The 23,413-nt window shown below is 37.3% G+C and overlaps 1 protein-coding gene across 1 annotated transcript in view; it reads left to right on the forward strand.

The window, feature by feature from the left end:
• Window positions 1-23,413, forward strand: part of EFCAB5 (EF-hand calcium binding domain 5) — a 186,755-nt gene that overhangs the window by 114,133 nt on the left and 49,209 nt on the right. Inside the window, exons 9-13 of the mRNA XM_044390696.2 lie at window positions 2,738-2,893; window positions 16,880-16,979; window positions 18,362-19,243; window positions 20,937-21,011; window positions 21,111-21,203. Of these exons, the coding sequence (XP_044246631.1) occupies window positions 2,738-2,893; window positions 16,880-16,979; window positions 18,362-19,243; window positions 20,937-21,011; window positions 21,111-21,203 (1,306 nt within the window). The remainder of the gene's footprint in view (window positions 1-2,737; window positions 2,894-16,879; window positions 16,980-18,361; window positions 19,244-20,936; window positions 21,012-21,110; window positions 21,204-23,413) is intronic.

Genomic DNA, 23,413 nt, shown 5'->3' on the forward strand with positions numbered 1-23,413 from the left:
TCAGTCTGCTCTCTCACGGGTGCCGGACCACGAGCCCGCCCGCTCCAAGTGCAGGTGGCTACCGCTTCCCGGTGCCCAAACGCGGCGGCTCCCTCCCCCTTCCGTTTATCTTCCGATATCTGTGCGCGGGTTCACGGCTCCCCACTTCGTACCTCAATACTCAGCGCTGGAGATGTTCATTTGTAGAGATCCAGATGCATCTTCCTGCATCTCAGGCTGATTCCGTGGATGTTCAGGCTGGTCTGGTACCTATCCAACTCGACTATGGGGACCGGCTGAAAAAGGGGTCCCCTACTCCTCCGCCATCTTAACTCTGGAAAAATTTCTGTTCAAGCTTCTGCCCATTTTTTAAATCAGGTTGTCTTGTTTTTTTTTTAAATATTAAGTTGTGTAAGTTCTTTATATAGTTTGGATATTAACCCCAATTAGATGTATGATTTGCAAATACTTCTCCCATTCAGTAGGTTGCATTTTTGTTTTGTTGATGGTTTCCTTTGCTGTGCAAATTTTAGTTTGATGTAATCACATTTGTTTGTTTTAGCTTTTGTTGCCCGTGCCTCAGGAGAATGGTCAAAAAAATATTATTAAGACAAATGTCAAAGGGTTTACTGGCTATGTCTTCTTCTAGAAGTTTTATGGTTTCAGGTCTTACACTCAAATCTTTAATCCATTTTGAATTTGTTTTTTGTGTATGGTATAAGATAGTGATCCAGTTTCATTCTTTTGCATGTAACTGTCTAGTTTTCCAACACCATTTATTGAAGAGACTGTCTTTTCCTCATTGTATGTTCTTGCCTCCTTTGTCATAGATTAATTGACCATATACGCATAGGTTTATTTCTGGGCTCTCTGTTCTATTCCATTGATCAATGTGTCTGTGTTTATGCCAGTACCATGCTATTTTGCTAACTACAGTCTTTGAGCATAGCTTGAAATCAGGGAGCGTGATATCTCCAGCTTTGTTCTACTTTCTCAAGGTTGTTTTGGTTATTTGAGGTCTTTTGCTATTCTGTACAAATTTCAGGATTCTTTGTTCTAGTCCTGTGAAAAATGCCATTTGTGTTTTGATGAGGCAAAATGTGAGTTCTTAACCATTACACTTTTCTGCATTCCAAGGTAACACATAAAAACTGTATTCATTGATCCATCAAAAATAATGACAATTAAAATGTTTCAGCCACCAAAGAAACTAAATATTTAGAAAAGCTCTCTTTCTCTGCTTTAAAATTTCCTTTTGGTCTCTAAGCCAGTTGAATAATGATTTATGATTCATTAGCATGGATTCAAGCCTAATATATCTCTTACACAATACATTTCTAAATTTGCCTAGATGATATTAATGAGCAAGTGAAATATCTACTATATCCTTCATTTCAAAAATTATGTCAATAAATATGACAACAAAGTGTTCTATTTTAAACAAATTATATTAGTTAGTATCCTTTAATTACAAGAAACAGAAGCCAACCTGAATTAATGTAGCTGAAAATGAAATGTATGGAGTCTAAGGGCAAGAATATGGTCTGACTTCTGAAAGAGATTAGAACAGGGACTTGGAAAAACATCAAGACTCTTCTCTATACTTTGTTTCATCTGTCTCTAGGTACTGACTTTTCCTGCATCCTCAGTTCACCTGGAGGAATCTGGCCACCCAACAATTCTTAAGTTTACATTTACAGGTCCAGTCCCTCTCAGAGGACAGCCGACCATTTCCCAGTCCTAATTCCCAATTCCTAGTGGAGAGAATCTGAATGGCTTTGTTTAGGTTAAGGATCATTCCCCGGTCCAATCACTTATGGCTATGGAAGTAGGGTACTTCAATCCAAGTTGGACTACCAGTACAAATTTGGCTGCCACCGTGCTTGGTTGGAACAGAGGAGGATATCACTGACTTATGAGTTGCACTAACATTTCAAGAGGAGTTCACTCAGAAATTCTTCCAATGCTAGATCCACATATATAACAGAAGATATTATAGTCAGGTATAGATCAAGAATATAATGTTCCTGACCCATCAAATGAGCAAAAATCCAGAAGGTAATATACACTGGTGGTGAGGCTGAGGAGAAACAGCCACTCATTCATTAGTGGTGGAAGCACAAAAGGGCACAAGCCTGATGTCAAAACCTGTCAAAAATACAGATGCATTTACCTTCTAAGCTCCAATCCCACTTCTGGGAATCTATTCAACAGGGATCAAGAGAAATGGCTCACAAGCATAGTTGTTTTCAGACTCTACACTTTCAAAATAATTAAAAAATAGACAAAGGATACCTTATTATAATATCAGAAGACAGAAAAACCACGCACAATCCGCATTCCTTATACTCCAATAATTAAAAGTAGCCAGTCTTAGAAAAAGCATGGTCTTATATGCCATACATCAAAAGAAAAGCTACAGTTTTTAGAACTATTAATTTACAGGCAACGTTTTATAACTGCTGCTATCTCATACTGTGAGGTAAAAAGTCTGCCCTATATAATGCTGATGTGATCTAGAGGGAATTGCTCCAAAAATAGTCTCACTGGTGTGTGGTTTTGGGGACTGTGTTGATCACCTCTCTCTGCAGCACAGTTGTAAAATAGTACTAGCATGAAAATGCTTTATCTATGTGACAAGCAAATCATATGGAAAAAATTGTAGCCAATATTTTCATGTACATTGACTGAATCCTTGAAAAAATCCAAGTAAAGAGCTTGGTTTTAAACCAATCATTTATCCTCTTTTTCTCTGCAGTACATCTCTTCACACATTGCAGACTTTAAAAGTGAAATGTTTGAGAAACTCCTTAAGCACCTTTGTCATTGTGCAGATGAATTCCGGGAGGTCATAAAAACGGACATGCGGAGGCAGATGTTTGTTGCGCTCTTCCTGCACTGTGACCGTGGGAAGGTAGGATAAGACCCTTAAAGCAGTGCTTCTCAAACTATTTTTCTGTGAAGTTTTTAGGTTGTTGTTGATATTGATGTTGATGGTGCTGTTCTTAATTGCTAAGCCATTGCAGACTGACACTCAATGAATATGGGTTACTAAGGGGAAAAATGCACATACAAAATATAATCCACATTTTTTTTTTTACGATTTCATTAATTTATTTGAGAGAGAGACAGAGAGAGAGTGAAGAGGGGGAAGGGCAGAGAGAGAGAGATAAGCAGACTTCCCACTGACTGGGGAGCCCAACATGGGGCTCAATCCCAGGACCCTGAGATCATGACCTGAGCCAAAGTCAGACTCTCAACTGACTGAGACACCCATGTGCCCCCAATCCACATTTTTGATTATCAGATTCAAATCTGATTTAGTATCAGTTACTTCTCAAATTGTTATAAAATTTTCTAGATACTATTCTCAGTTTCTGTACCTTTGTCACAGAGTGGTACCAGCCTGTAGACCACATCTGACATGGCACTGCATTTTGCAATGTACATCTTGTCCCTAAATCTCTTTCCCATTCTTAAGAATGGGTTGCTTAAGACTGTTTTTGCTTACTCTCTTTTCTGGTGGCTTCCTATAGAAAAGAGTTGTTGGGAATAGGAAGCTTACCACATTTTATTATGCTACTTCTTAAAACAAGAAAAGTTGATATCTAAAAGTATTTCTAAGAATGGTATTTGGAAGGATACAAGTATGTCAGGATATACCAAATGGATTTGTAAAAATAGATACAAGCTTTATTGAAACACATTTGTGGGGTGCCTGGGTGGCTCACCAGTTAAGCGTCTGCCTTTGGCTCAGGTCATCATCCCAGGACCCTCAGATTGAGTACCGCATCAGGCTCCTTGCTCAGCGGGGAGACTGCTTCTCCCTCTGCCTCTGCCTGCTGCTCCCCCTGCTTGTGCTCTCTCTCTCTCTCTGACAAAGAAATAAAATCTTCAAAAAAATATGTTTATGAACTTTATATTTGTTTGTATTCCAGAGAAGATTTAAGGAAGCTTACAAAATTAGATAAAATGCAACAAAGGAACATAGATGAAACGTAGGATGAAAGAAGAAAAAATGAAAGGATACTAAATGAAGCTGGGAACAAAGCCCAAACTGCATACGATAATGACCTAAATAAATATTTGTTCTGGGTCATCTACAAATTTGAATCTAAGCTTCCTAGCAGTGAATGTGAAAAGGGAAACATAACTAAATACTCTATTGACAATGTTTGTGAGACAAATACAAACTGGTGTTGAGAAGAAGTACAAATATTGAATCACCCTTGCAGCCCAGGAATAAGTCCCATTTGAGTGGTGAATGATTCTTTAAAGGTACTGTTGGATTCAATTTGCTAGTATTTTATTGAAAATTTTTGTATCCATGCTCATCAGAGATATTGGCCTGTGGTTCTCTTTTTTTTTTAGTGGAATCTTTACCTGGTTTTGTTATCAGGGTAATGTTGGTCTCTGAATGGATTTGGAAGTTTTCCTTCCCTCCCTCCCTTCTGTCTTCCTTCCTTCCTTCCTTTCTTTCTTTGAATAATTTGAAAATAGGTATTAACTCTTCTTTAAATATTTGGTAGAATTCCCCTGGGAAGCCATCTGGCTCTGGACTTTTGTTTTTTGGGAGATTTTTGAGTACTGATTCAATTTCATTGCTGATTATTGGTCTGTTCAAGTTTTCTATTTCTTCCTCTTTCAGTTTTGGTAATGTATATGTTTCTAGGAATTTATTCATTTCTTCCAGATTGTCCAATTCGTTGGCATATAGTTTTTCATAATTTTCTCTTATGATTGCTTGTATTTCTGTGGTGTTAGTTGTTAGTTCTCCTCTTTCATTTATGATTTTATTTATTTGGGTCCTTTCTCTTTTGGTAACTCTGGCTAGGGGTTTATCAATTTTATTAGTTTTTTCAAAGAACCAGGTCCTGGTTTCATTGATCTGTTCTATTGTTTTTTTAGTTTCTATATCAACTATTTCTGCTCTAATCTGTATTATTTCCCTTCTGCTGACTTTAGGCTTCATTTTTTGTTCTTTAAAAGATTTTATTTATTTATTCGACAGAGATAGAGACAGCCAGTGAGAGAGGGAACACAAGCAGGGGGAGTGGGAAAGGAAGAAGCAGGCTCATAGCAGAGGAGCCTGATGTGGGGCTCGATCCCATAACGCCAGGATCACGCCCTGAGCCGAAGGCAGACGCCCAACCGCTATGCCACCCAGGCGCCCCCATTTTTTGTTCTTTATCTAGATTTTTAGGTTTAAGTTTAGGTCATTTGGGATTTTTCTTGCTTCTTGAGGTAGGCCTGATACAGCCACTCTGGAAAACAGTATGGAGGTTCCTCAAACAGATAAAAATAGAACTATCCTATGATCCAGCAATTGCACTACTAAGTATTTACCCAAAGAATACAAAAATACTAATTCAAAGGGATACATGCACTCTGATGTTTATAGCACCACTATCAACAATAGCCAAATTACGGAAAGGGGAGCCCAAATATCCACTAATTGATGAATGGATAAAGAAGATGTGGTGCATACACACATAAACACACACACATACACACACACACACACACACACACACACAGAGAGAGAGAGGGAGAAGGAGAGAGAGAGAGATTTACTATTTAGTATCACTCAGCCATGAAAAAGAATGAAATCTTGCCATTTGCAATGACATGGGTGGAGCTACAGAGTATTATGCTAGGTGAAATAAGTTAGAGAGAGACAAATAACATGATTTCACTCATGTGTGGAATTTAAGAAACAAAACAAATGAACACAGGGCAAACCAAGAAACAGACTCTTTTCCAACAATTTTTATTTAAATTTTAGTTAACATACAGTGCAATATTGGTTTCTGGAGTAGAATTCAGTGATTCTACAACACCCAGGTCCCCCCAGACTCTTAATTATAGAGAACAAACTGATGGTTACCAGAGGGAAGGTGGGGGGGGGGATGGGTTAAATAGGTAATGGGGATTAAGGAGGGCACTTGTTTTGATAAGCATAGGTGTTGTATGTAGGTGTTGAATCATTTAATTCTACAACTGAAAATAATATTGCACTGTATATTAACTAACTGGAAATGAATAAAATCTCAAAAAAATTAAAAAAAAGAAGAAGTACAGGGGCAACTGGGTGGCTCAGTCAGTTAAGTGTCTGACTCTTGATTTTGATTCGGGTCTTGATCTCAAGGTTCTGAGACTGAGCCCCACGTTGGGCTCTGCACCAAGTGTGGAGCCTACTTGAGATTCTCTTTCTCCCTCTCCCTCCCCTTCCTCTCCAAAAAGAAAAAGAAGTACAGAAATTTGGTGACTAATATAATATAATAAAAAAACATTTAAAAAAATGAGTAGAAATGGAAACCAAGCATACAGAAAATGTGTTATCTCCTTCATATTTTCAGTCACTAGTAAGGTAAATATCAGAATGGAATTATTAATAATAACCAAGACTTGTATGGGGCCATACAACTTAAAAAATATTTTAATAGAATTGCATAAAATTCTCACTATGTAAAAAAAAAAAAAAGAAATTTGGGATTCAAAGTATAGTCGAGAGTTTCTCCTGGAAGTACTCATTTAAGGGGCCCTATGCAATGAAGTGAACATCCTTTATGATGGTCTTATGAAAAATGGAATAATGGCTTTCTTAGGGTACTTTCTTATAACCACCTTAAGTGTAGGCAAATGACACCACATAAGACTACAATTCAGGAAAATCAACATTTTTTTTTGAGAGAGAGAGAGAGAGATCGAGAGAGAGAGAATGCAGCAGAGGGAGAGAGAGAATCTCTCTGCACAAAGCTTGATCTCATGACCCTGAGATCATTTGAGCCAAAATCAAGAGTTGGTTGCTTAACTGACTGAGCCATGCAGGCACCCCTGAAAAAGCAATTCTTAAAGGAGCCAGTATATTGTAGTCTAGGTTCTCAGATCTCTGCCAATTTGGTTTAAGTAAGGAATATATGTCATAAAACCTGAAATGTCTATGCATCTTTCAGGCAATCCTCCTTGAATATTGCTTCTTTTAACAGAGCTTATAATAATAAATATTGGGTGACACGGGGGTTGAGATTTTTCTCCATGGTAAATGCCTGGAGAACAATTATTCTTTGTTGGCCAGTATTACCAACTCATGTGCTGTAACAAAGATAGTGGGATAATATTTAGAGGAATTAGCTGTGGTCTGCTAGTGCTCTTTGCTTTTCTTCTCAGCATTCAAACAGTAGTTATGTGCTGATCTCGGAGGGGAAGTTGATACAGTCTAGAATAAAGAAGTTAATTGAGTTTCTGAAAAATTTTAGCCAGTAGCTGACAGAAGAGTTCAAAAAAGAGTTCAACTGAAAATGCTGAGCTCTTCATATGTGGAATTTAAGAAACAAAACAGGATCATAGGGGAAGGGAGGAAAAAATAAAACAAAACAAAATCAGAGAGGGAGACAAACCATAAGAGAGTCTTAATCATAGGAAACAAACAGGGTTGCTGGAGGGGAGAAGGGTGGAGGGATGGGGTAACTGAGTGATGGACATTAAGGAGGGCACGTGATGTAATGAGTACTGGGTATCATATAAGACTGATGATTAGCTGAACTCTACCTCTGAAATGAATAATACACTATATGTTAATTAATTGAATTTAAATTAAAAAATAGAAGCTATACATGGTAGATCTTTTTCAGCCAAATATATAAATGATTCTTCTTGTGGGTATGGAAAATAAAATGCATTGAATATGTAGCATGCCAATATTCATGATATGTATTAAAATGTAAAAAACTAGGAGTTATTTTTACTTTTAGTCTTTAGAGAAAAAATCTTAAATTATATTTGGATGCACTGGAATTCATTTAGATTCCCTACATCTGATAATTGGTAATTTCAGTCTCCAGGAGCTAAATATGTATTTAAAAAAAGAAGAAGAAGAAAAAGAAAAGAAAATGCTGAGCTCTTGAAAAAGAATGGAGAGGTGGCTCAGTTGGTTAAGCTGACCCTTTGTCAGGTCATGATCTCAGGGTCCTGGGATCAAGCCCTGTATCAGACTCCATGCTCAGCGGGGAGTCTGCTTCTCCCGCTCCCTGTGCCCCTACCCCTACTTGTACACTCTCTCTTTCTGTCTCTCAAATAAACAAAATCTTTTTTAAATGTTTCTTAAAAGATTTTATTTATTTATTTGAGAGAGAGAGTGCACCTTTTCTATCACAGAAATTGTGAGCAGCTGATAGGAGGAGGTTGGAGGAGATGTGACTAGGGCTTGGAAGTTGTTTGGGTCCCTAAATTAGTATCTAATCCCCTACCCCTGGGCCCCAATCAGGATTAGAGGTTAAAGGCAACATCATAGACACTCTTAGAAATTCCAGGTAGGTTGAGGAGAAATTTAAGAACATCAAGGTTTATACTTTATGTCATCAGTGTAGCTCAGAGACTGCAAGCTTGGTAGAGAAGACTTGACTTCAACATGGCACTAAAGAAAAATGGTATCCACTGCTGAAGGAAGGTCTTAGTGGGTGGTCCTGAGGGTAGTCCCACTCCTGTGGCTAGAGGAAGGTGGTGAGTGATCTTAAATACATTTGTGAAGGGGTGTGGGTATGCAGAGAAGATGGCAGCAAAAGTTCTGGGAGTATTCCCAGGAAGACACCCAGGGTTGGGACAAGGAGAGCCATGGGCATAAACAGCAAACATCAAAACAAAGCTTCCAAATGTGGGGTGCCTGGGTGGTTCAGTCAGTTAAGCATCTGCCTTCAGCTCAGGTCGTGATCTCAGATTGAACCCTGTGTTGGGCTCCCTGCTCAGTAGGGAGCTTGCTTCTCCCTCTCCCTCTGCCACTCTCCCTGCTTGTGGTCTCTCTTTCTTTCTCTCTGTCTGTCAAATAAATAAATAAAATCTTAAAAATAAATAAATAAAGCTCCCAAATGATTCAGTGTGATGAATGCCACATGGTCAGAGTTAACAAGTACTATGGTGGCACTGAACTGAATTTCTTTATCTATTAGTAGGACACTATATAAAGCCCCAAAGAAAAATGGCCAATGTATATGAACAATTGATAGAATCACTATGTATTCAACAGATAAGCAAAAATATTTTAAAATAATAATATCTATTGCTGGTAGGATAGCAGAAAAGTAATTTTTCAAATATTCCTGGTGGAAATTTAATAGTCACAGTATCTTTGTAAAGCAATCTGGATATATCAGTTTACATAAGAAATGCATCCTTCACCCAAGTGATCCCATTCCTGAAATTTTTATTTCAAAGAAATAAATCACTAGTAAATAAAAAACATATGTACAAGAATGATTTCTGTGGTATTGTTTATACATGAAAAGAGAGAGAGAAAGAAAGAAAGAGATTAAGGGAATGGTTATCTGTGGGGAAATGTTTAAAAAATGATAGTACATCTATATCTTGGAATATCATGCAGCATTTATACAAATTGAATACATCTATACCAGATGACTTGGAGGAGTTTTTATGCATTATTACTGGAAGGAAAAAGTAAAATATGGAGAAACATGTGTAATATAATCCCATTTTTGTAAAGCAAATGACAAAAAAGATATAGGTATATATTTATACAGGTACACATGTTTGTATACCTATAGCTACACGAGCCTAGAGAAATGTTCATAACAAAACATGTGATCAACTGAAGTGAGGCTCAGAATCCACCATTCAGAGTGGTCCTTAAAGATTTCTGAAGGCAGAATGCCTTCTCAGAGATATTTATTCAACTGAAGTTTTTAGAATTAGCTAGATAGCATGAAATGTCAATACTAGTTCTTGGAGCATTCTATTTAAAAAAATCAGCAGGAAACTTTCTTTGTTGAGTGAGGAATAATGATCTTCTAAGTGTTAACCAAAATCAGAAATTCACAGTTCAGGGGCGCCTGGGTGGCTCAGTCATTAAGCGTCTGCCTTTGGCTCAGGGCGTGATCCTGGCATTCTGGGATCAAGCCCCGCATCAGGCTCTTCCGCTGGGAGCCTGTGTCTTCCTCTCCCACTCCCCCTGCTTGTGTTCCCTCTCTCGCTGGCTGTCTGTCTCTCTGTCAAATAAATAAATAAAATTTTTTTTAAAAGGGGGGGAAACTTAAAAAAAAAAAAGAAATTCACAGTTCATGTTTCATCACCCACTAGGTTCATGTTTCAACCAACCATGTTTCAAATAGAACACCTAGAGATTAAAAAAAAAAAAAAGCAATAGGTGAAATTAAAACTACTACATGGGATTAGTATCAGATTAGATACTGCACAAGAAAAATGAGTAAACATGAAGACATAGCAATAGACATTATCCAAACTGAAGGGGGAGGTGGGTATGTGGATAGTTATAAAAGACCTTTCTGTCCATTTAAAATTTTATTTAAATGATAATTTACTCTTTGAAGCAAAACTAATGACGCTTTATTAGTTTATATCATGTAGAAGTGAAATGCATGACAATAGCAAAAATTATGGGTGGGAGAAAATAGAAGTAAGTTTTTTACATTAGGCATGAAGTATATATTATTATTTAAAGGTAGACCGTGGTAATTTAAAGTTGTGTAATGTTAGACCTAGAGCAATTACTAGGAAAAGAAGAGATATAGCTATTAAGCCAATTGCAGAGATAAATGGAATATTAAAATGTAATTGAAAGAAGTCAGGAAAAGAAGCAAAAACAAAGAAAAAATGGAATAGCAAAATTCTATATTTAAAGCTAACTATAATGCTAATTACATTAAATGTATATGGTATAAATAGTCCAGTCAAAAGACAGAGATTGTTGAGCTGGATTAAAAATGCAAGAACCAGGAGAGAGTTTGGGAAGATGGTGGAGTAGGAGGACTGTGAGCTCACCCCATTCCACATTTACAACTAGATATCATCCACATCCAAGTCAATAAACTGTAGAGTGATCTGAAGACTGGCAGAACAAATTCCACAATAAATATAGAGAAGAAGCTGCATCTGAAACGTTAGGAAGGTCAGAAAGGTGGAGGGAGGCTGCATGCATGGAAAGGGCAGAGAAATGGGCCCTTACCCCAGGGAGCTCACAGAGGGAAGACTAATCCCCATAACATTTGACTTTAAAAACCAGAGGGACTGAATTCTGTGAGTTTGTAAAACCAGCGGGACTTGGATCCTGGAGCTTTAATAGTCCTCTGACTCAACACCGGGCAAGCTGGGAGGGTGAGTGATAGCTGGCTTGCCACCCTTAAAGAGACAGTAGCCTGCTCAGAGAGGCGACATAAAAATGGTAGTTTACACAATGCCAGGGTAAAGGGGAGGTAGATCTGTTCATACTGATTTTGGAACATGTTGGGGAGCTTCTTTGAAAATGAGGGAGCTGGCATGCACTATTTTCCTCCTCCACACCCCCCCCCCCAGCATAAACACAGATCCTTGTGGGAGGCAGCACTGCACAGACACTTGTAGCCTAAGCCCAGGGCTCAGGGCAAATCACAATCACGAGGTGCACAGCTGCCGCCAAGTGCCTCCAGCCACTTTTGCCCACTGAGCTCAGCCATCAGCATGAGCTGCTCCCAGCCTCACACTCCCAGCTGCCCCATCATGCAGCCCTCAGCTGCTGCAACACTTTGGGGGATCTGGCATAGGACTAGTGGCCCAACACAAATTTTGCTAACACCACTGCCCTTCTCCCAAGTTCCTCATAGCTGGCATGCCTGGGTCCCACTAACACCACAGAGAGCAAGCACAGCCCACAACAGGCAAAGAGTCAGTGCAGATGACTGCACTAAAAAGAAAAGTGACTCAGACACAACAGTAGGGCACAAGCAACATACATAGGATACTCTCCTAAAGTGCCAAGTTCTGGTGAACAGGGAATACTGCACTGCAGGGCACTCCAGGACCACCTCTTCATAAAGTCACTACTTTCAAGAGCAGAAGACATAGCTGACTTTCTTAACACAGAGAAACAGACACAGAGAGACAGACAAAATGAGAAGACAGAGAAATTTATCCCAAATGAAAGAACAGGACAAAACCATGGCCAGAGATATAAGTGAAACAGATATAAGTAACATGCCTGATAGAGAATTTAAAGCAATGATCATAATGATACTCACTGGATTTGAGAAAAGAGTAGAAGACATGAGTGAGACCCTTAATGCAGAGATAATGAATAACATAGCAGAGATAAAGGGCTCAATAAATGAAATGACAAACATGCTTAATGGAATGAATATCAGGATGGAAAAAGCAGAGGAATGATTTAGTGACTTAGAAGACAGAATAATGTGATGTAATCAAGCTGGACAAAAGAGAAAAAAAGAATTACACAAAATGAGAATAGACTTAGGGAAATCAGTGACCCCATCAAACATAATAACATTCATATTATAAGAGTCTCAGAAGACTTAAGAGAGAGAAAAGGGGGCAGAAAATTTATTTGAAGAAATGATACCTGAAATTTTTCCTGATCTGGGAAGGGAAACAGATATCCAGATCCATGAGGCACAGAGAACTCCCCTCAAAATCAACAAAAGCAGACCCACACCAAGACATATTGTAATTAAATTTGCAAAATATAGTGATAAAGCAAAAATCTTAAAAGCAGCAAGTTAAAAAAAAAGTCAGTAACTTACAAGGGAAAGCCCATAATGCTAGCAGGAGATTTTTCAACAGAAATTTGCAAGCCAGAAGGGAGTGGTATACTTATTCAAAGTGCTGAATGGAAAAATCTGCAGCCAAGAATACTCTATCCAGTGCTGCCTGAGTGGCTCAGTCAGTTAAGCATCTGCCTTTGACTCAGGTCATGATCCTAGGGTCCCGGGATTGAGCCCTGTGTCGAGCTCCCTGCTCAGTGGGAAGCCTGCTTCCTCCTCTTCCTCTGCCCCCCAACTTGTGCTCTCTATAGCTCTCCCTCTCTCTTAAATAAATAAATAAAGTCTAAAAAATAAAATCTAAAAAAAAAAAAAAAGATAATGCTCTATCCAGCAATGCTACCATTCAGAAGAGATCAAGAAAAGCTATATGATCATCTGATAAAATTCAATACTTATTCATCATTTAAAAAACAAAAACAAAAAACCTCTCAGCAACTAGAAATAGAATTCTAGTATAGAAGTCTAATAAAGAGCATCTATGAAAAACCTGCAATTATACTTAACGGTGAAAATTTTAATGATTTCCTCCTTAAAACAGGGACAAAGCAAGGATATCCACTTTTATTTAACATAGTACTGGAAGTAGTAGCCAGTGAAATAAGGCATGAAAAGAAAAAGAAAACTTCCTTTATTCAGGAATTTCATGATCTCCTATGTAAAAAATCCTAAGGAATCTTTTTTTTTTTTTTTAAGATTTTATTTACTTATTTGAAAGAGAGAAAGAGTATGCACAAGAGGGGGAAGGGGCAGAGGGAGTGGGAGAAACAAACTCCCTGCTGAGCGTGGAGCCTGATGCAGGGCTTGATCCCAGGACCCTGAGATCATTACCTGAGCTTAACAGACTGAGCCACCCAGGCTCCCCAATCCTAAGGAATCTTTAAAAATAAAAGTTGAATACACTAGAAAATATATGTGATTTAGTAAGGCTTCAGGATATATAGTCAAAACACAAAGATCAATTGTATTTCTATATATTAGCAACAAAAAATTGGAAGATGATTTTAAAATGCCATTTGCATTTATATCACACACATGAAATACTTAGAGATACAACTGAACAAAATACATGCAATATCTGTAAACTAAAAACTAAAAAGCACTGCTGAGAGAAATAAAAAAAAACCTAAATAAACAGAGAAAGCATTTCTCATTTTTCTCAAAGACCATATTCATGAATCAAAAGACCAAATATTGTTAGTTCCCAAATTGACCTATAAATTTAACACAATTCCAACCCAAATCTCAAGGAGCTTATTTATAGAAATTGACAGAACTATTTTTAAAATCTATGTGGAATTTCAAAGGATGCAGAATAGTCAAAATAATTTTGAAAAATACAAAGTTGAAGTATTTACACTACCTGGTTTAAGGATTTACTATATATCTACAGAAATCAAGACAGCATGGTATTGGTATAAGGATAGACAAAAAGTTTAATGGAACCAAGTAGAGTCAAACATAAAACCACATGTGCACAGGCAATTGCTTTTCAACAAAGCATGGTATCTAGGATAATCTTTTGAAAAGATTGAAAAGATGCTGGAAAAACTCACTACCAACTCTAGGGGGAAATAATTGCACCTCAAGCTTTACTTCACACCACACAAACTTGAAATAAACTTTAGACTTATATGTTTAAGGTAAAATCACAAATTTCCAGAAGAAAACATGAATCTTAAAAGATAATTCGATAAAATGGACCACATCAAATTTTAAAATGCCTTTTTTTGAAAGACACTATTTAAAAAATGAAAAAAGGGCCTAGGCGGTTCAGTTGGTTAAGCATCCAACTCTTCGACTTCAGCTCAGGTCATGATCTCAGGGTTGTAAGATTGAGCCCTGCATTGGGCTCTGGGCTCAGTGTGGAATCTGCTTGAGACTTTCCTTTCCCTCTGCCCCTGCCCCCATTTGTGCTCTCGCTCCTTCTCTCTCTCTCTCTCCCTCTCTCTAAAATAAATAAATAAAATCTTTTTTAAAAATGAAAAGGAAGCAATAGACTGGGAGAAGCAAGAAAAGGATTTGTAGACTTCGTAGGCTGTAGCACAAAAACTCTTCTTTACCTTACACCCTATCACCTAGATGATCCAACAGTATTTGAAATGTATAGGGCAAATTAGAATATTATGGCAAGTTGCAATAGAAGAATTACAGTGTAGATTCCTTGGGTTTTGGAGCAAAATCATGCCCTCTACTAATGTTAACTGTTCTCCTTTGAGAAACAGCTCTTATATGTGATTATACTGTGATAAAATCATTTGCTTATTACCTGTATACTTTTCTGTATGTATGTTGTATTTTTAAAAAAGATTTACTTTTTAAAAACTCTATGGAAATGAAGGTCCAAATATAGCAAAAACAATTATAAAAAGAAGAACAAGTTGGGGAGGATTTCCCTGGTTTGGTTTTTAAAAATAAAGCTATATTAACAGAATGCTGGGCCTGACATCAGATTTATGAGTATGTGAGAATTTAGTGCATAACATAGGTAGCAAATAACTCAGTGAGAAGAGACTAATCAATAAATGTTAAGTTGGGACAATTGGGGAAAAATTAAAATTAGGTTTGAGCTTCAATAATGAGCAAAAATAAGTCCTATCTGATCAAAGACCTGGATGTGGAAAACAAAATGTAAAAGTTTTAGAAGCACATATAGAGTATAGAGCATGCCTTTTGACCTTGGTATAGGTAATATTTCTTAAAGAATACCTCTAATAAGCACAAAGTATACAAGAAATAATCGATACATTTGGCTACCTCAAAATTAAAAACATTGGTATGGCTAAACTCACCAAAACTTAAATTAAAAAATAAGAGATTAAACTGGGAAAGGGTGTTTGCTATATAGATAACAGAATGATCATTATCAAAAATTTACAAATTAATAAGAAATAGACAACTCATCGTAAAAGAAGGTAAAAAGACATTAAAAAAAGCCTTCCATTGATGAGGAAACCCAAATACATAGTAAACATATGAAAATATATTTAATCTCACTAATAATCAGGGAAATGCAAATTAAAATAACTAGATACCATCAGATTGGGAAAAAATCATGAACTCTAACAATATCAAGTATTGGCATGGATATGGAGAAATGATATTCTCATTCAATAATGGTGAGAAGTAAATTGGTATAGATATTTTGTGGAACAATTTGGCAATAACTACTAAAGCTAAAAATGTTCATAGTAGGGATGCCTGCATGGCTCAGTCAGTTGCGTGTCTGCCTTCGGCTCAGATCATGATCCCAGGGTCCTGGGATTGAGTCCCACATTGGGCTCCTTGTTCAGTGGGGAACCTGCTTCTCCCTCTGCCTGCTGCTTTCCCTGCTGGTGCTCTCTCTCTCTCTCTCTCTGACAAATAAATAAATAAATAAAATCTTTTAAAAAATGCTTGGAGTATACAATCCATTAATTGACACTTCTAATTACTTACCCTAGGGAAATGTTTATACATGTATGCAAGGATATGTGCATAAGGATATCCACTGCAAAATTATTTTGGTATCTAAACACTGGAAATAGTCTAAATGCCCATCAATAAAGGGACTTTTAAAAAAATTACAGTGTTTTTGGGGCACCTGGGTGGCTCAGTCGGTTAAATATCTGGTTCTTGATTTCTGCTCAGGTCATGATCTCAGGGTCCTAGGACTATGCTCCATGCTCAGTAGGGAGTCTGCTGGAGGATTCTCTCTCCCTCTCCCTCTGCTCTTCTGCCCCTCTCAAATACATCTAAAAAATTTTTTTAATTACAGTATTTTCATATTATAGAATACCGCTATACAGCAGCTAAAAGGAATATATTTCTTTACATATATGAATTGATCTCAGTGTTGAGTAAATAAAAGCTATTTTAAGAAGTACATATGTACTATGATATCAATTGTATGTTTTTAAAGTACATCCACAGAATATTAACAATCATCATTTCTGGGTGTTGGGAACACAAGTGTTAGTTTTATCATTTTCTCTATTTCTCTGTAGTTAAAATGTATCTCAAAAATGATGCAAAAAAGAACAAGTAGGGAATGGTTAAGTGTTTTAAGTGTCATACTCAGGTCTAATTAGATAAGAACTGAGCATTATACATTGAATTTAGCAATTAAGTCAGTGACTATTGTTAAGCGTCTATTAAGTGCAAGGTATTTTGACCTGTCACAGGATGGGGAAGTAGAGTATAAGCCTAAAGGCAAGATATAGCTTTCCTGATTTTGACTCTGCAGTTTTATTTAAATAATGATAGTGGTAGTGGTGATGATAAAAGCTTCAATAAACCATATTCATTTACATAAAAATCTCAAATCTCCTGTATCACCTAATTGCAAACTTTCTACTTAGGTAGGGTTTTTGGATCGGCAGAGAACATTGGCCTTGCTGGAAACATTCTACGACCACAGTTCAAAAATGCTTAGAAGTTTGCTGCGAAACCCAAGACAATGTAAGTGCCATTCAGAGAGAGTATGTTCAAGCTAGAATGATGTTAGTACACTCATATGGTAAAAGTCATTGTGTTCCCATGGAATCCCTTCACATGCCATCTCCCTTAGATCATGATAGCTGGTCTAACTGTTCATTCCCCACAAAACTCACTCTTCATCCCAAGAGATATTTTTCACTATAGCACAATACAAGAAGTTCTCAAGTTAGAACTCAATTTTAAGTTCATTCAAATAAAGAGGTGCTTGAGTGACAATCTGAATGTTGTGGAAATTAAGTTGGTAATGGTAATTCCAGTTTTAATGTCCAACTTAGAATTCTAAAACTTCTGGGAAAAATGTTTCCTCCTCCCAAGCATTTTTACTTGTCCGCCTTTACTGAAATTATACAGTAAAATATCTTTTTTATATTACTACCAAAACAAGTAGGATTATGGGTTTTGTTATGTTTTATTTTTTTGAGAGAGATAAAGGGAGGAGGGGCAGACGGAGAGGGAGAGGAAGTGAGAGAATCTTAAGCAGGCTCCACACTCAGCACAGAGCCTGATGTGGCTCTTGATCTCACAACCCTGAGATCATGACCTGAGCCGAAATCAGAGCTGGATGTTTCACCAACTGAGCCACCCAGGTGCCCCATTTTTACTTTTCAAAGAGCAAGTCTTTGAATGGATGGGTTTTCCAAAGAACGTCAGTATTTTAGTTCTGTGTGAAAATAGTTGGATACTTAAAAATCTATGGGTGATATAGAGTAGTCCTGGACACCAGGGTCATTTTGTTATTGTTGTTGTCATTGTTTAAATGGGATTCTGGTGAATGCCATCCAATCTTTCCCTAGAATTCTGAACCAGGTGTTCACTTAAGTTGTGGAGGAAAAGAATTGAGGAACAAAGAAGAAAGAAAGGGAGAGAATATGGAAGGGGGAGAAAACGAATATTAGGAAAACATAGCCCAGTGAATGATAGAGACTTGCTTCTATTTTGATACTGTAGATATTGAAAAGGTATTTGATGTGGAAGACATGCGTCCTCTTCCTCATCCCTATGCTATGCTTATTGTTGGAAGACCAAAAGTAGAGGGTAAATTCTATTGTCTTGGCAGTCTAAGCAACTCTCCAAGTAGAAAAGGAAGAATCATGCTCATTTCCAAAACCACACCTTTTAGGAAGGGATAATTTCTAACCTACAGTAGTGAGCATCTTTTATGTTCCTTTGAATAACTTTTTGCTTTTATTGTGTTGTTGGGAAATGTAACTGTTATTTATTTAAAGCAATAGGCCTATGTTACAATTACTATGATCAACACTGTTTTGCATTAATTTACTAGCTCTGATTCTCCATTATAACATGAATTATTTAAGGAAATATTTTTTTTTCCTCTGCATTAGGGCCATTCATTGAATTTGAAGAGATAGACTTGCCTGAGTTCTGGGGAGACATGGATAATCAGAAACATATTTATGAAGACTTTGACAAAGTGCTCTTAGAGATGAATGCATTACTTTCTGAAAAACATGCTAGCAAATTGTTAGAAACCCCAGAAGATCAACATAACCATGATGAACATAGTGAATCAACACTGCCAGAACAGCAGAGAGGGACAACTGCAGAACAAGAACCAAACAGAACTTCAACCGAAGAACCAGAACAAGACAGAGAATCAACTGGAGAAAAAAAACCATACAGAGAATCAGTAACAGAACAAGAAACCCACACAGGGTCAACTCCAGAACAACAATCAAGTAGAGAGTTAATAATAGAACAAAGACCACATGGTGACTCAGTAATAGAACAAGGGCCACCACAAAGAGTGTCATCTTCAGAACAAGGAGTCAACATGGAATCAACTGCAGAACAAGGACTCGACAGAGAATCACTATCAGCACAAGGACAACACAAAGGGTCAACCTCAGAACAAGGATCACGCAGAGAGTCAGTAAGAGAAGGAAGACCACACAAAGAGTCAACTGCAGAACAAGGATCACACAGAGAGTCAGAAGCAGAACAAGGATCACACAAAAGGTCAACTGCAGAACAAGAAACAACCAGAGAGATAATTTCAGAAAAACAACGGGATTCAACTTCACAATCAGGAAGAGGCAGCATCTTCAGAGAAAGTAAAATATCTAGGAAGGCTACTTCTTATGAGTACATTGAAATCTCCCCACAAGAAGAGAGAACTCAGGAGCAAATATATGAAGAGGAACTATTTGTGAGTCCTGAAATGCAAGAGGAAGTCCCGACATCAAGAAGAAAAGATTATCTTTCAGGTAGTAATGCAATTCATCTATGACATGAGCTCCATGTTTTGTGGAGTGATTGTTAAAGTCTTTTCAGAAAATACTCATTCCATTTAGGATCTTTTCTGGCATACCAGATCATTCAGATCTTAGATATTTTGCTATGCAACATGTGTCTAGGCTCTGAACAATCAATTAAATGCAAACCAGAATGTTTCTATGGTCAATTTACCTAGAATTCCTTTTGCAGAGGAAGCCCATTGGTAAGGAAGCAATCTGGTAATGTTACATATAGAAAATTTCACTGGACTCCTGAAAAGGCAGTAGAGGCCCTTTCTTTTCTTTTTTAAGGTTTTATTTATTTATTTGAGAGGGAGAGAAGGAGAAAGCGTGAAGAGGAGCGGAAGAATAGGGATAGCAGACTCCTTGCTAAGCACAGAGCGTGATGCGGGGCCCAATCCCAGGACCCCAAGATCATGACCTGAGCCGAAAACAAGAGTCGGTCGCTTAGCCGACTGAGCCACCCAGGGGCCCCAGAAGCCCTTTCATTTTAAATGTGGTGTCTAATATTAGAAGCCACTTTTTAAGATGTCTTTTATTTCAACTATAAACTGGATCTTGCATTTTTCAATACTATAAGCTATATGTTCTAGAAGAGTTTCTGAAAGTTATATTTAAGGCAGAAAACACCCTGCATTTCAAATATTTATTCTGCAGAAGACTTTTCCTCTGAATTGCCTATGCCAGTGTATACCTTTTTGTTGAAAAATTCTAACTTCTTAGAGAGCTAGTCTCAATATCACTTAAGACCTCAGTTAGGCATAAATATTTTTAAAGTTCTGCTCTTTAATTTTAAAGTCCCACAGTCCCAAAGAAAATCCCTATTCGAAACTCCTAAGACATGAGTAGCCTGTGTTCTAGATTCTATATTATCAGTGACTAATTTGAAATATCTCATTTTTTCAGCATTATGTTTGGTTCTCCATAAAATAGGGCTATTAATTTTTGGCTCTCCTTATGTAGTAAGGATGCAGCTAGAAAAATTGTGAAGTTACTATTCAATCAGATGTTATTAGTAAGGACTTAATTTTGTTAAGTGTGACGGTGATCCAAAATGACAGTGCCTAAAAAAACATAAACGAAACCAAAACAAAACAGCAATGTCTAAACAAAATAGGAGTTTCTTTCCTTCTGACATAAAAGTTAAAACTTATATGACAGTTCAGTGCCGTGAAATCAGCAGTGGCGCAAGTTCTGTCTTATGTCTCCTCTAACCACATAGTCCTGGATGGCTCACTACCATGTCCATATTCTGACCAGAAGGTAAGGAGAAAGGAGAAAGGTTACGCATTACATCACTTGCCTACACATCACATTGGTCAGAATTTAGGCATTTGGTGACATCTAGCTGTGACAGAGGCTAGTAAACATAGCCCTTACATTGAGTGGCCAAATTTGGGTACAACAAATAGTTTTTGTCATAGAGCTGCTCTCAACAACTAAAGTTATTAAATGATATTATTGTGGTTGAATGTGATGTAACATAGATGGGAAATAACCTGATAGAAAGTTTTTGTGTTCTGTATGCAAGACATTTTTCTCATTCATTAATTTAGGAATATATTATGGAATATACAGTGTCCAATTTATAGGCATTTTCTATTTTTTTCATTCAAGTTTTTAATTCCAGTTTGTTACAGCCACTTTCTTTTGTACCTCTTAGAAACTACAAAAAAGGAAAGTCAGAAAGATCCATCCTGTGAAAAGTCCCAAGAAATAGAAGGAAAGTCATGGTCAGGTGACTCCTCATTTAAACTTCCTTTCATTTATACTCTAGAACAAAAACATTATGAAAGTGAAATTAAATTGTCTATGTTATGGAATGTATATTTTGTAGGCGAGCTTTTGACTTGTAACTGGAAGATGAATTATATCAAATGTGAAGATGAGGAACAAGCAAACTCACTCCTCAGTAACTCCAGGTTCACAGGTACATGTTAGCAACCAAATTAGGAAGACTAGATGGCAGTTCAATTGATGAATTTAATTTACTGTGGTACCCCATGATAAAGACTGAACTTAGCCAAGACACAATAGCAGGGTGATCCTTGCATTATTTTGTCCCTGAGTTGATGGATCTAAACATATACAAGATGCATGTTTTTGGTTGTAGTGTACATGTAGGCATGTGCTTTTGATGAATGCTTTTCTGCTTTAAAACATATGCATTAGTGTACAATTTGTTTTTACCATTACATGGCCCTACAGCTGCCCTGAAGCTATGACCCAGGTATACAAAGAGATCAGATATTGGATATTAGAGCTCAACAGAAATCATTCCAGTGACCCCTCTCCCTGGTAGGTCCATAACTCAACGATGAGATAGGTTTGAATCTGTCTTGTTTTTGAAGACTTATAAAGAAAGGTCGACTTAACAGAGAGAACAAAGAGTAGCCTTTAGCTCTCAGATAAACCATGTATTTAACAATGATTGTTCCAACAAGTACTCATATTTTACTGCAATGCTATTTTATCATTTTACCTTTCATCAACAAGTAATAGAACTAATTATATCAAGATTAGTTTCTTCCTATCTGCAAATTTTTTTCTCATTTAAGCCTGGGTCAAATAAAAAACTTTCTATCCTCAAAATATTTCGGTAAAAATGCATGGCATTGGTCAAGCTCCTGTGGACTGCTAGTTTGTGTTCTTCTTCTGGTCTTACTTCTTTATTTCAGTTTTGCTTTACCATTTAAAAAAACTGCATGGGTGATTATTTTTAGGTCATGTAAAATCTCATGTGGAAGGCATGAGGGCATGAATGATTCAATCAATGAATAAATCAAACATAAGTCACTGGCCTGATATTTTATGAAATATGCTTCACATTATAAGATTTAAGTTCAAGATAAATATATTAGTCAAGACTCTGGGGGAGAGGCTGCAGGAGTATTTATGGATTTATTTAACTGTCAAGGCCAGACCACAGCTGGCTTCAGGCACAAATGAATCCAAGGGCTCAATAACAGCAGTGAGACACTGTCTCTGCCTCTCAGCCCTGTTCCTCTCTGTGTAACTTTCAGTTTTAGGTCATCTTCTCCATGTTGTGGCAGAGATGTCCATAAGAGTATTGCTAAGCTTATATTCTACCTTCAGAAATCAGATTACTAAAAGAGTGATTCTTCCCCTCTAGCTCCCCAAAAAGTTCTGGGGCTCATTTTCATTGGCATATAGTGAATTACATTGTTGTCATGTAGGAATTATTGGCCAGACCTATATCACATGCCCTTGTAGCAAAGGTGGGAGATGCTCAGTACCACCCGATTGATCTAAATCTGTAAAGAACTTATCAAACTCAATACCCCCCAAAACAAATAATCCAGTTAAGAAATGGGCAGAAGACATTTTCCCAAAGGAGACGTGCAGATGGCTAACAGATACATGAAAAGACCTCAACATCACTCCTCATCAGGGAAATACAAATCAAAACTACAATGAGATACCACCTCCCACCTGTCAGAATGGCTACAATTGACAACAGGAAACAACAGGTGTTGACAAGGATACAGAGAAAAGGGAACCCTTTTACACTGTTGGTGGGAATGCAAACTGGAGCAGCCACTGTGCAGAACAGTATGGAGGTTCCTCAAAAAGTTAAAAATAGAACTACCCTACCATCCAGTAATTGCACTACTAGGTATTTACCCAAAGGATACAAAAATACTAATTCAAAGGGATACATGCACCCCGATGTTTACAGCCGCATTATCAACAATAGCCAAATTATGGAAAGAGCCCAAACGTCCATCAACTGATAAATGGATAAGGAAGATGTACTTTAGGGGTGCCTGGGTGGCTCAGTCAGTTAAGCATCCTGAGGTAGAGCCCCGCATCTGGCTCCATGCCCAGTGGAGAATCTTCTTGTCTCTCTGCCTCTCCCTCTGCCCCTCCCCCCACTTGACTTCTCTCTCTCTCTCAAATAAATAAATGAGATCTTAAAAAAAAAAGAAAAGAAGATGTAATATATATAACATATAATATATAAAATATACATATCATGGAATATTACTCAGCCATAAAAAAAGAATGAAATCTTGTCATTTGCTATGAAATGGATGAAGCTAGAGTATATTATGCTAAGGGAAATAAGTTGGAGAAAGACAAATACCATATAATTTCACTCAATATGTGGAATTCAAG

This window comes from Ursus arctos, unplaced genomic scaffold (genome assembly GCF_023065955.2).
Source record: "Ursus arctos isolate Adak ecotype North America unplaced genomic scaffold, UrsArc2.0 scaffold_24, whole genome shotgun sequence".
NCBI lineage: Eukaryota > Metazoa > Chordata > Mammalia > Carnivora > Ursidae > Ursus > Ursus arctos.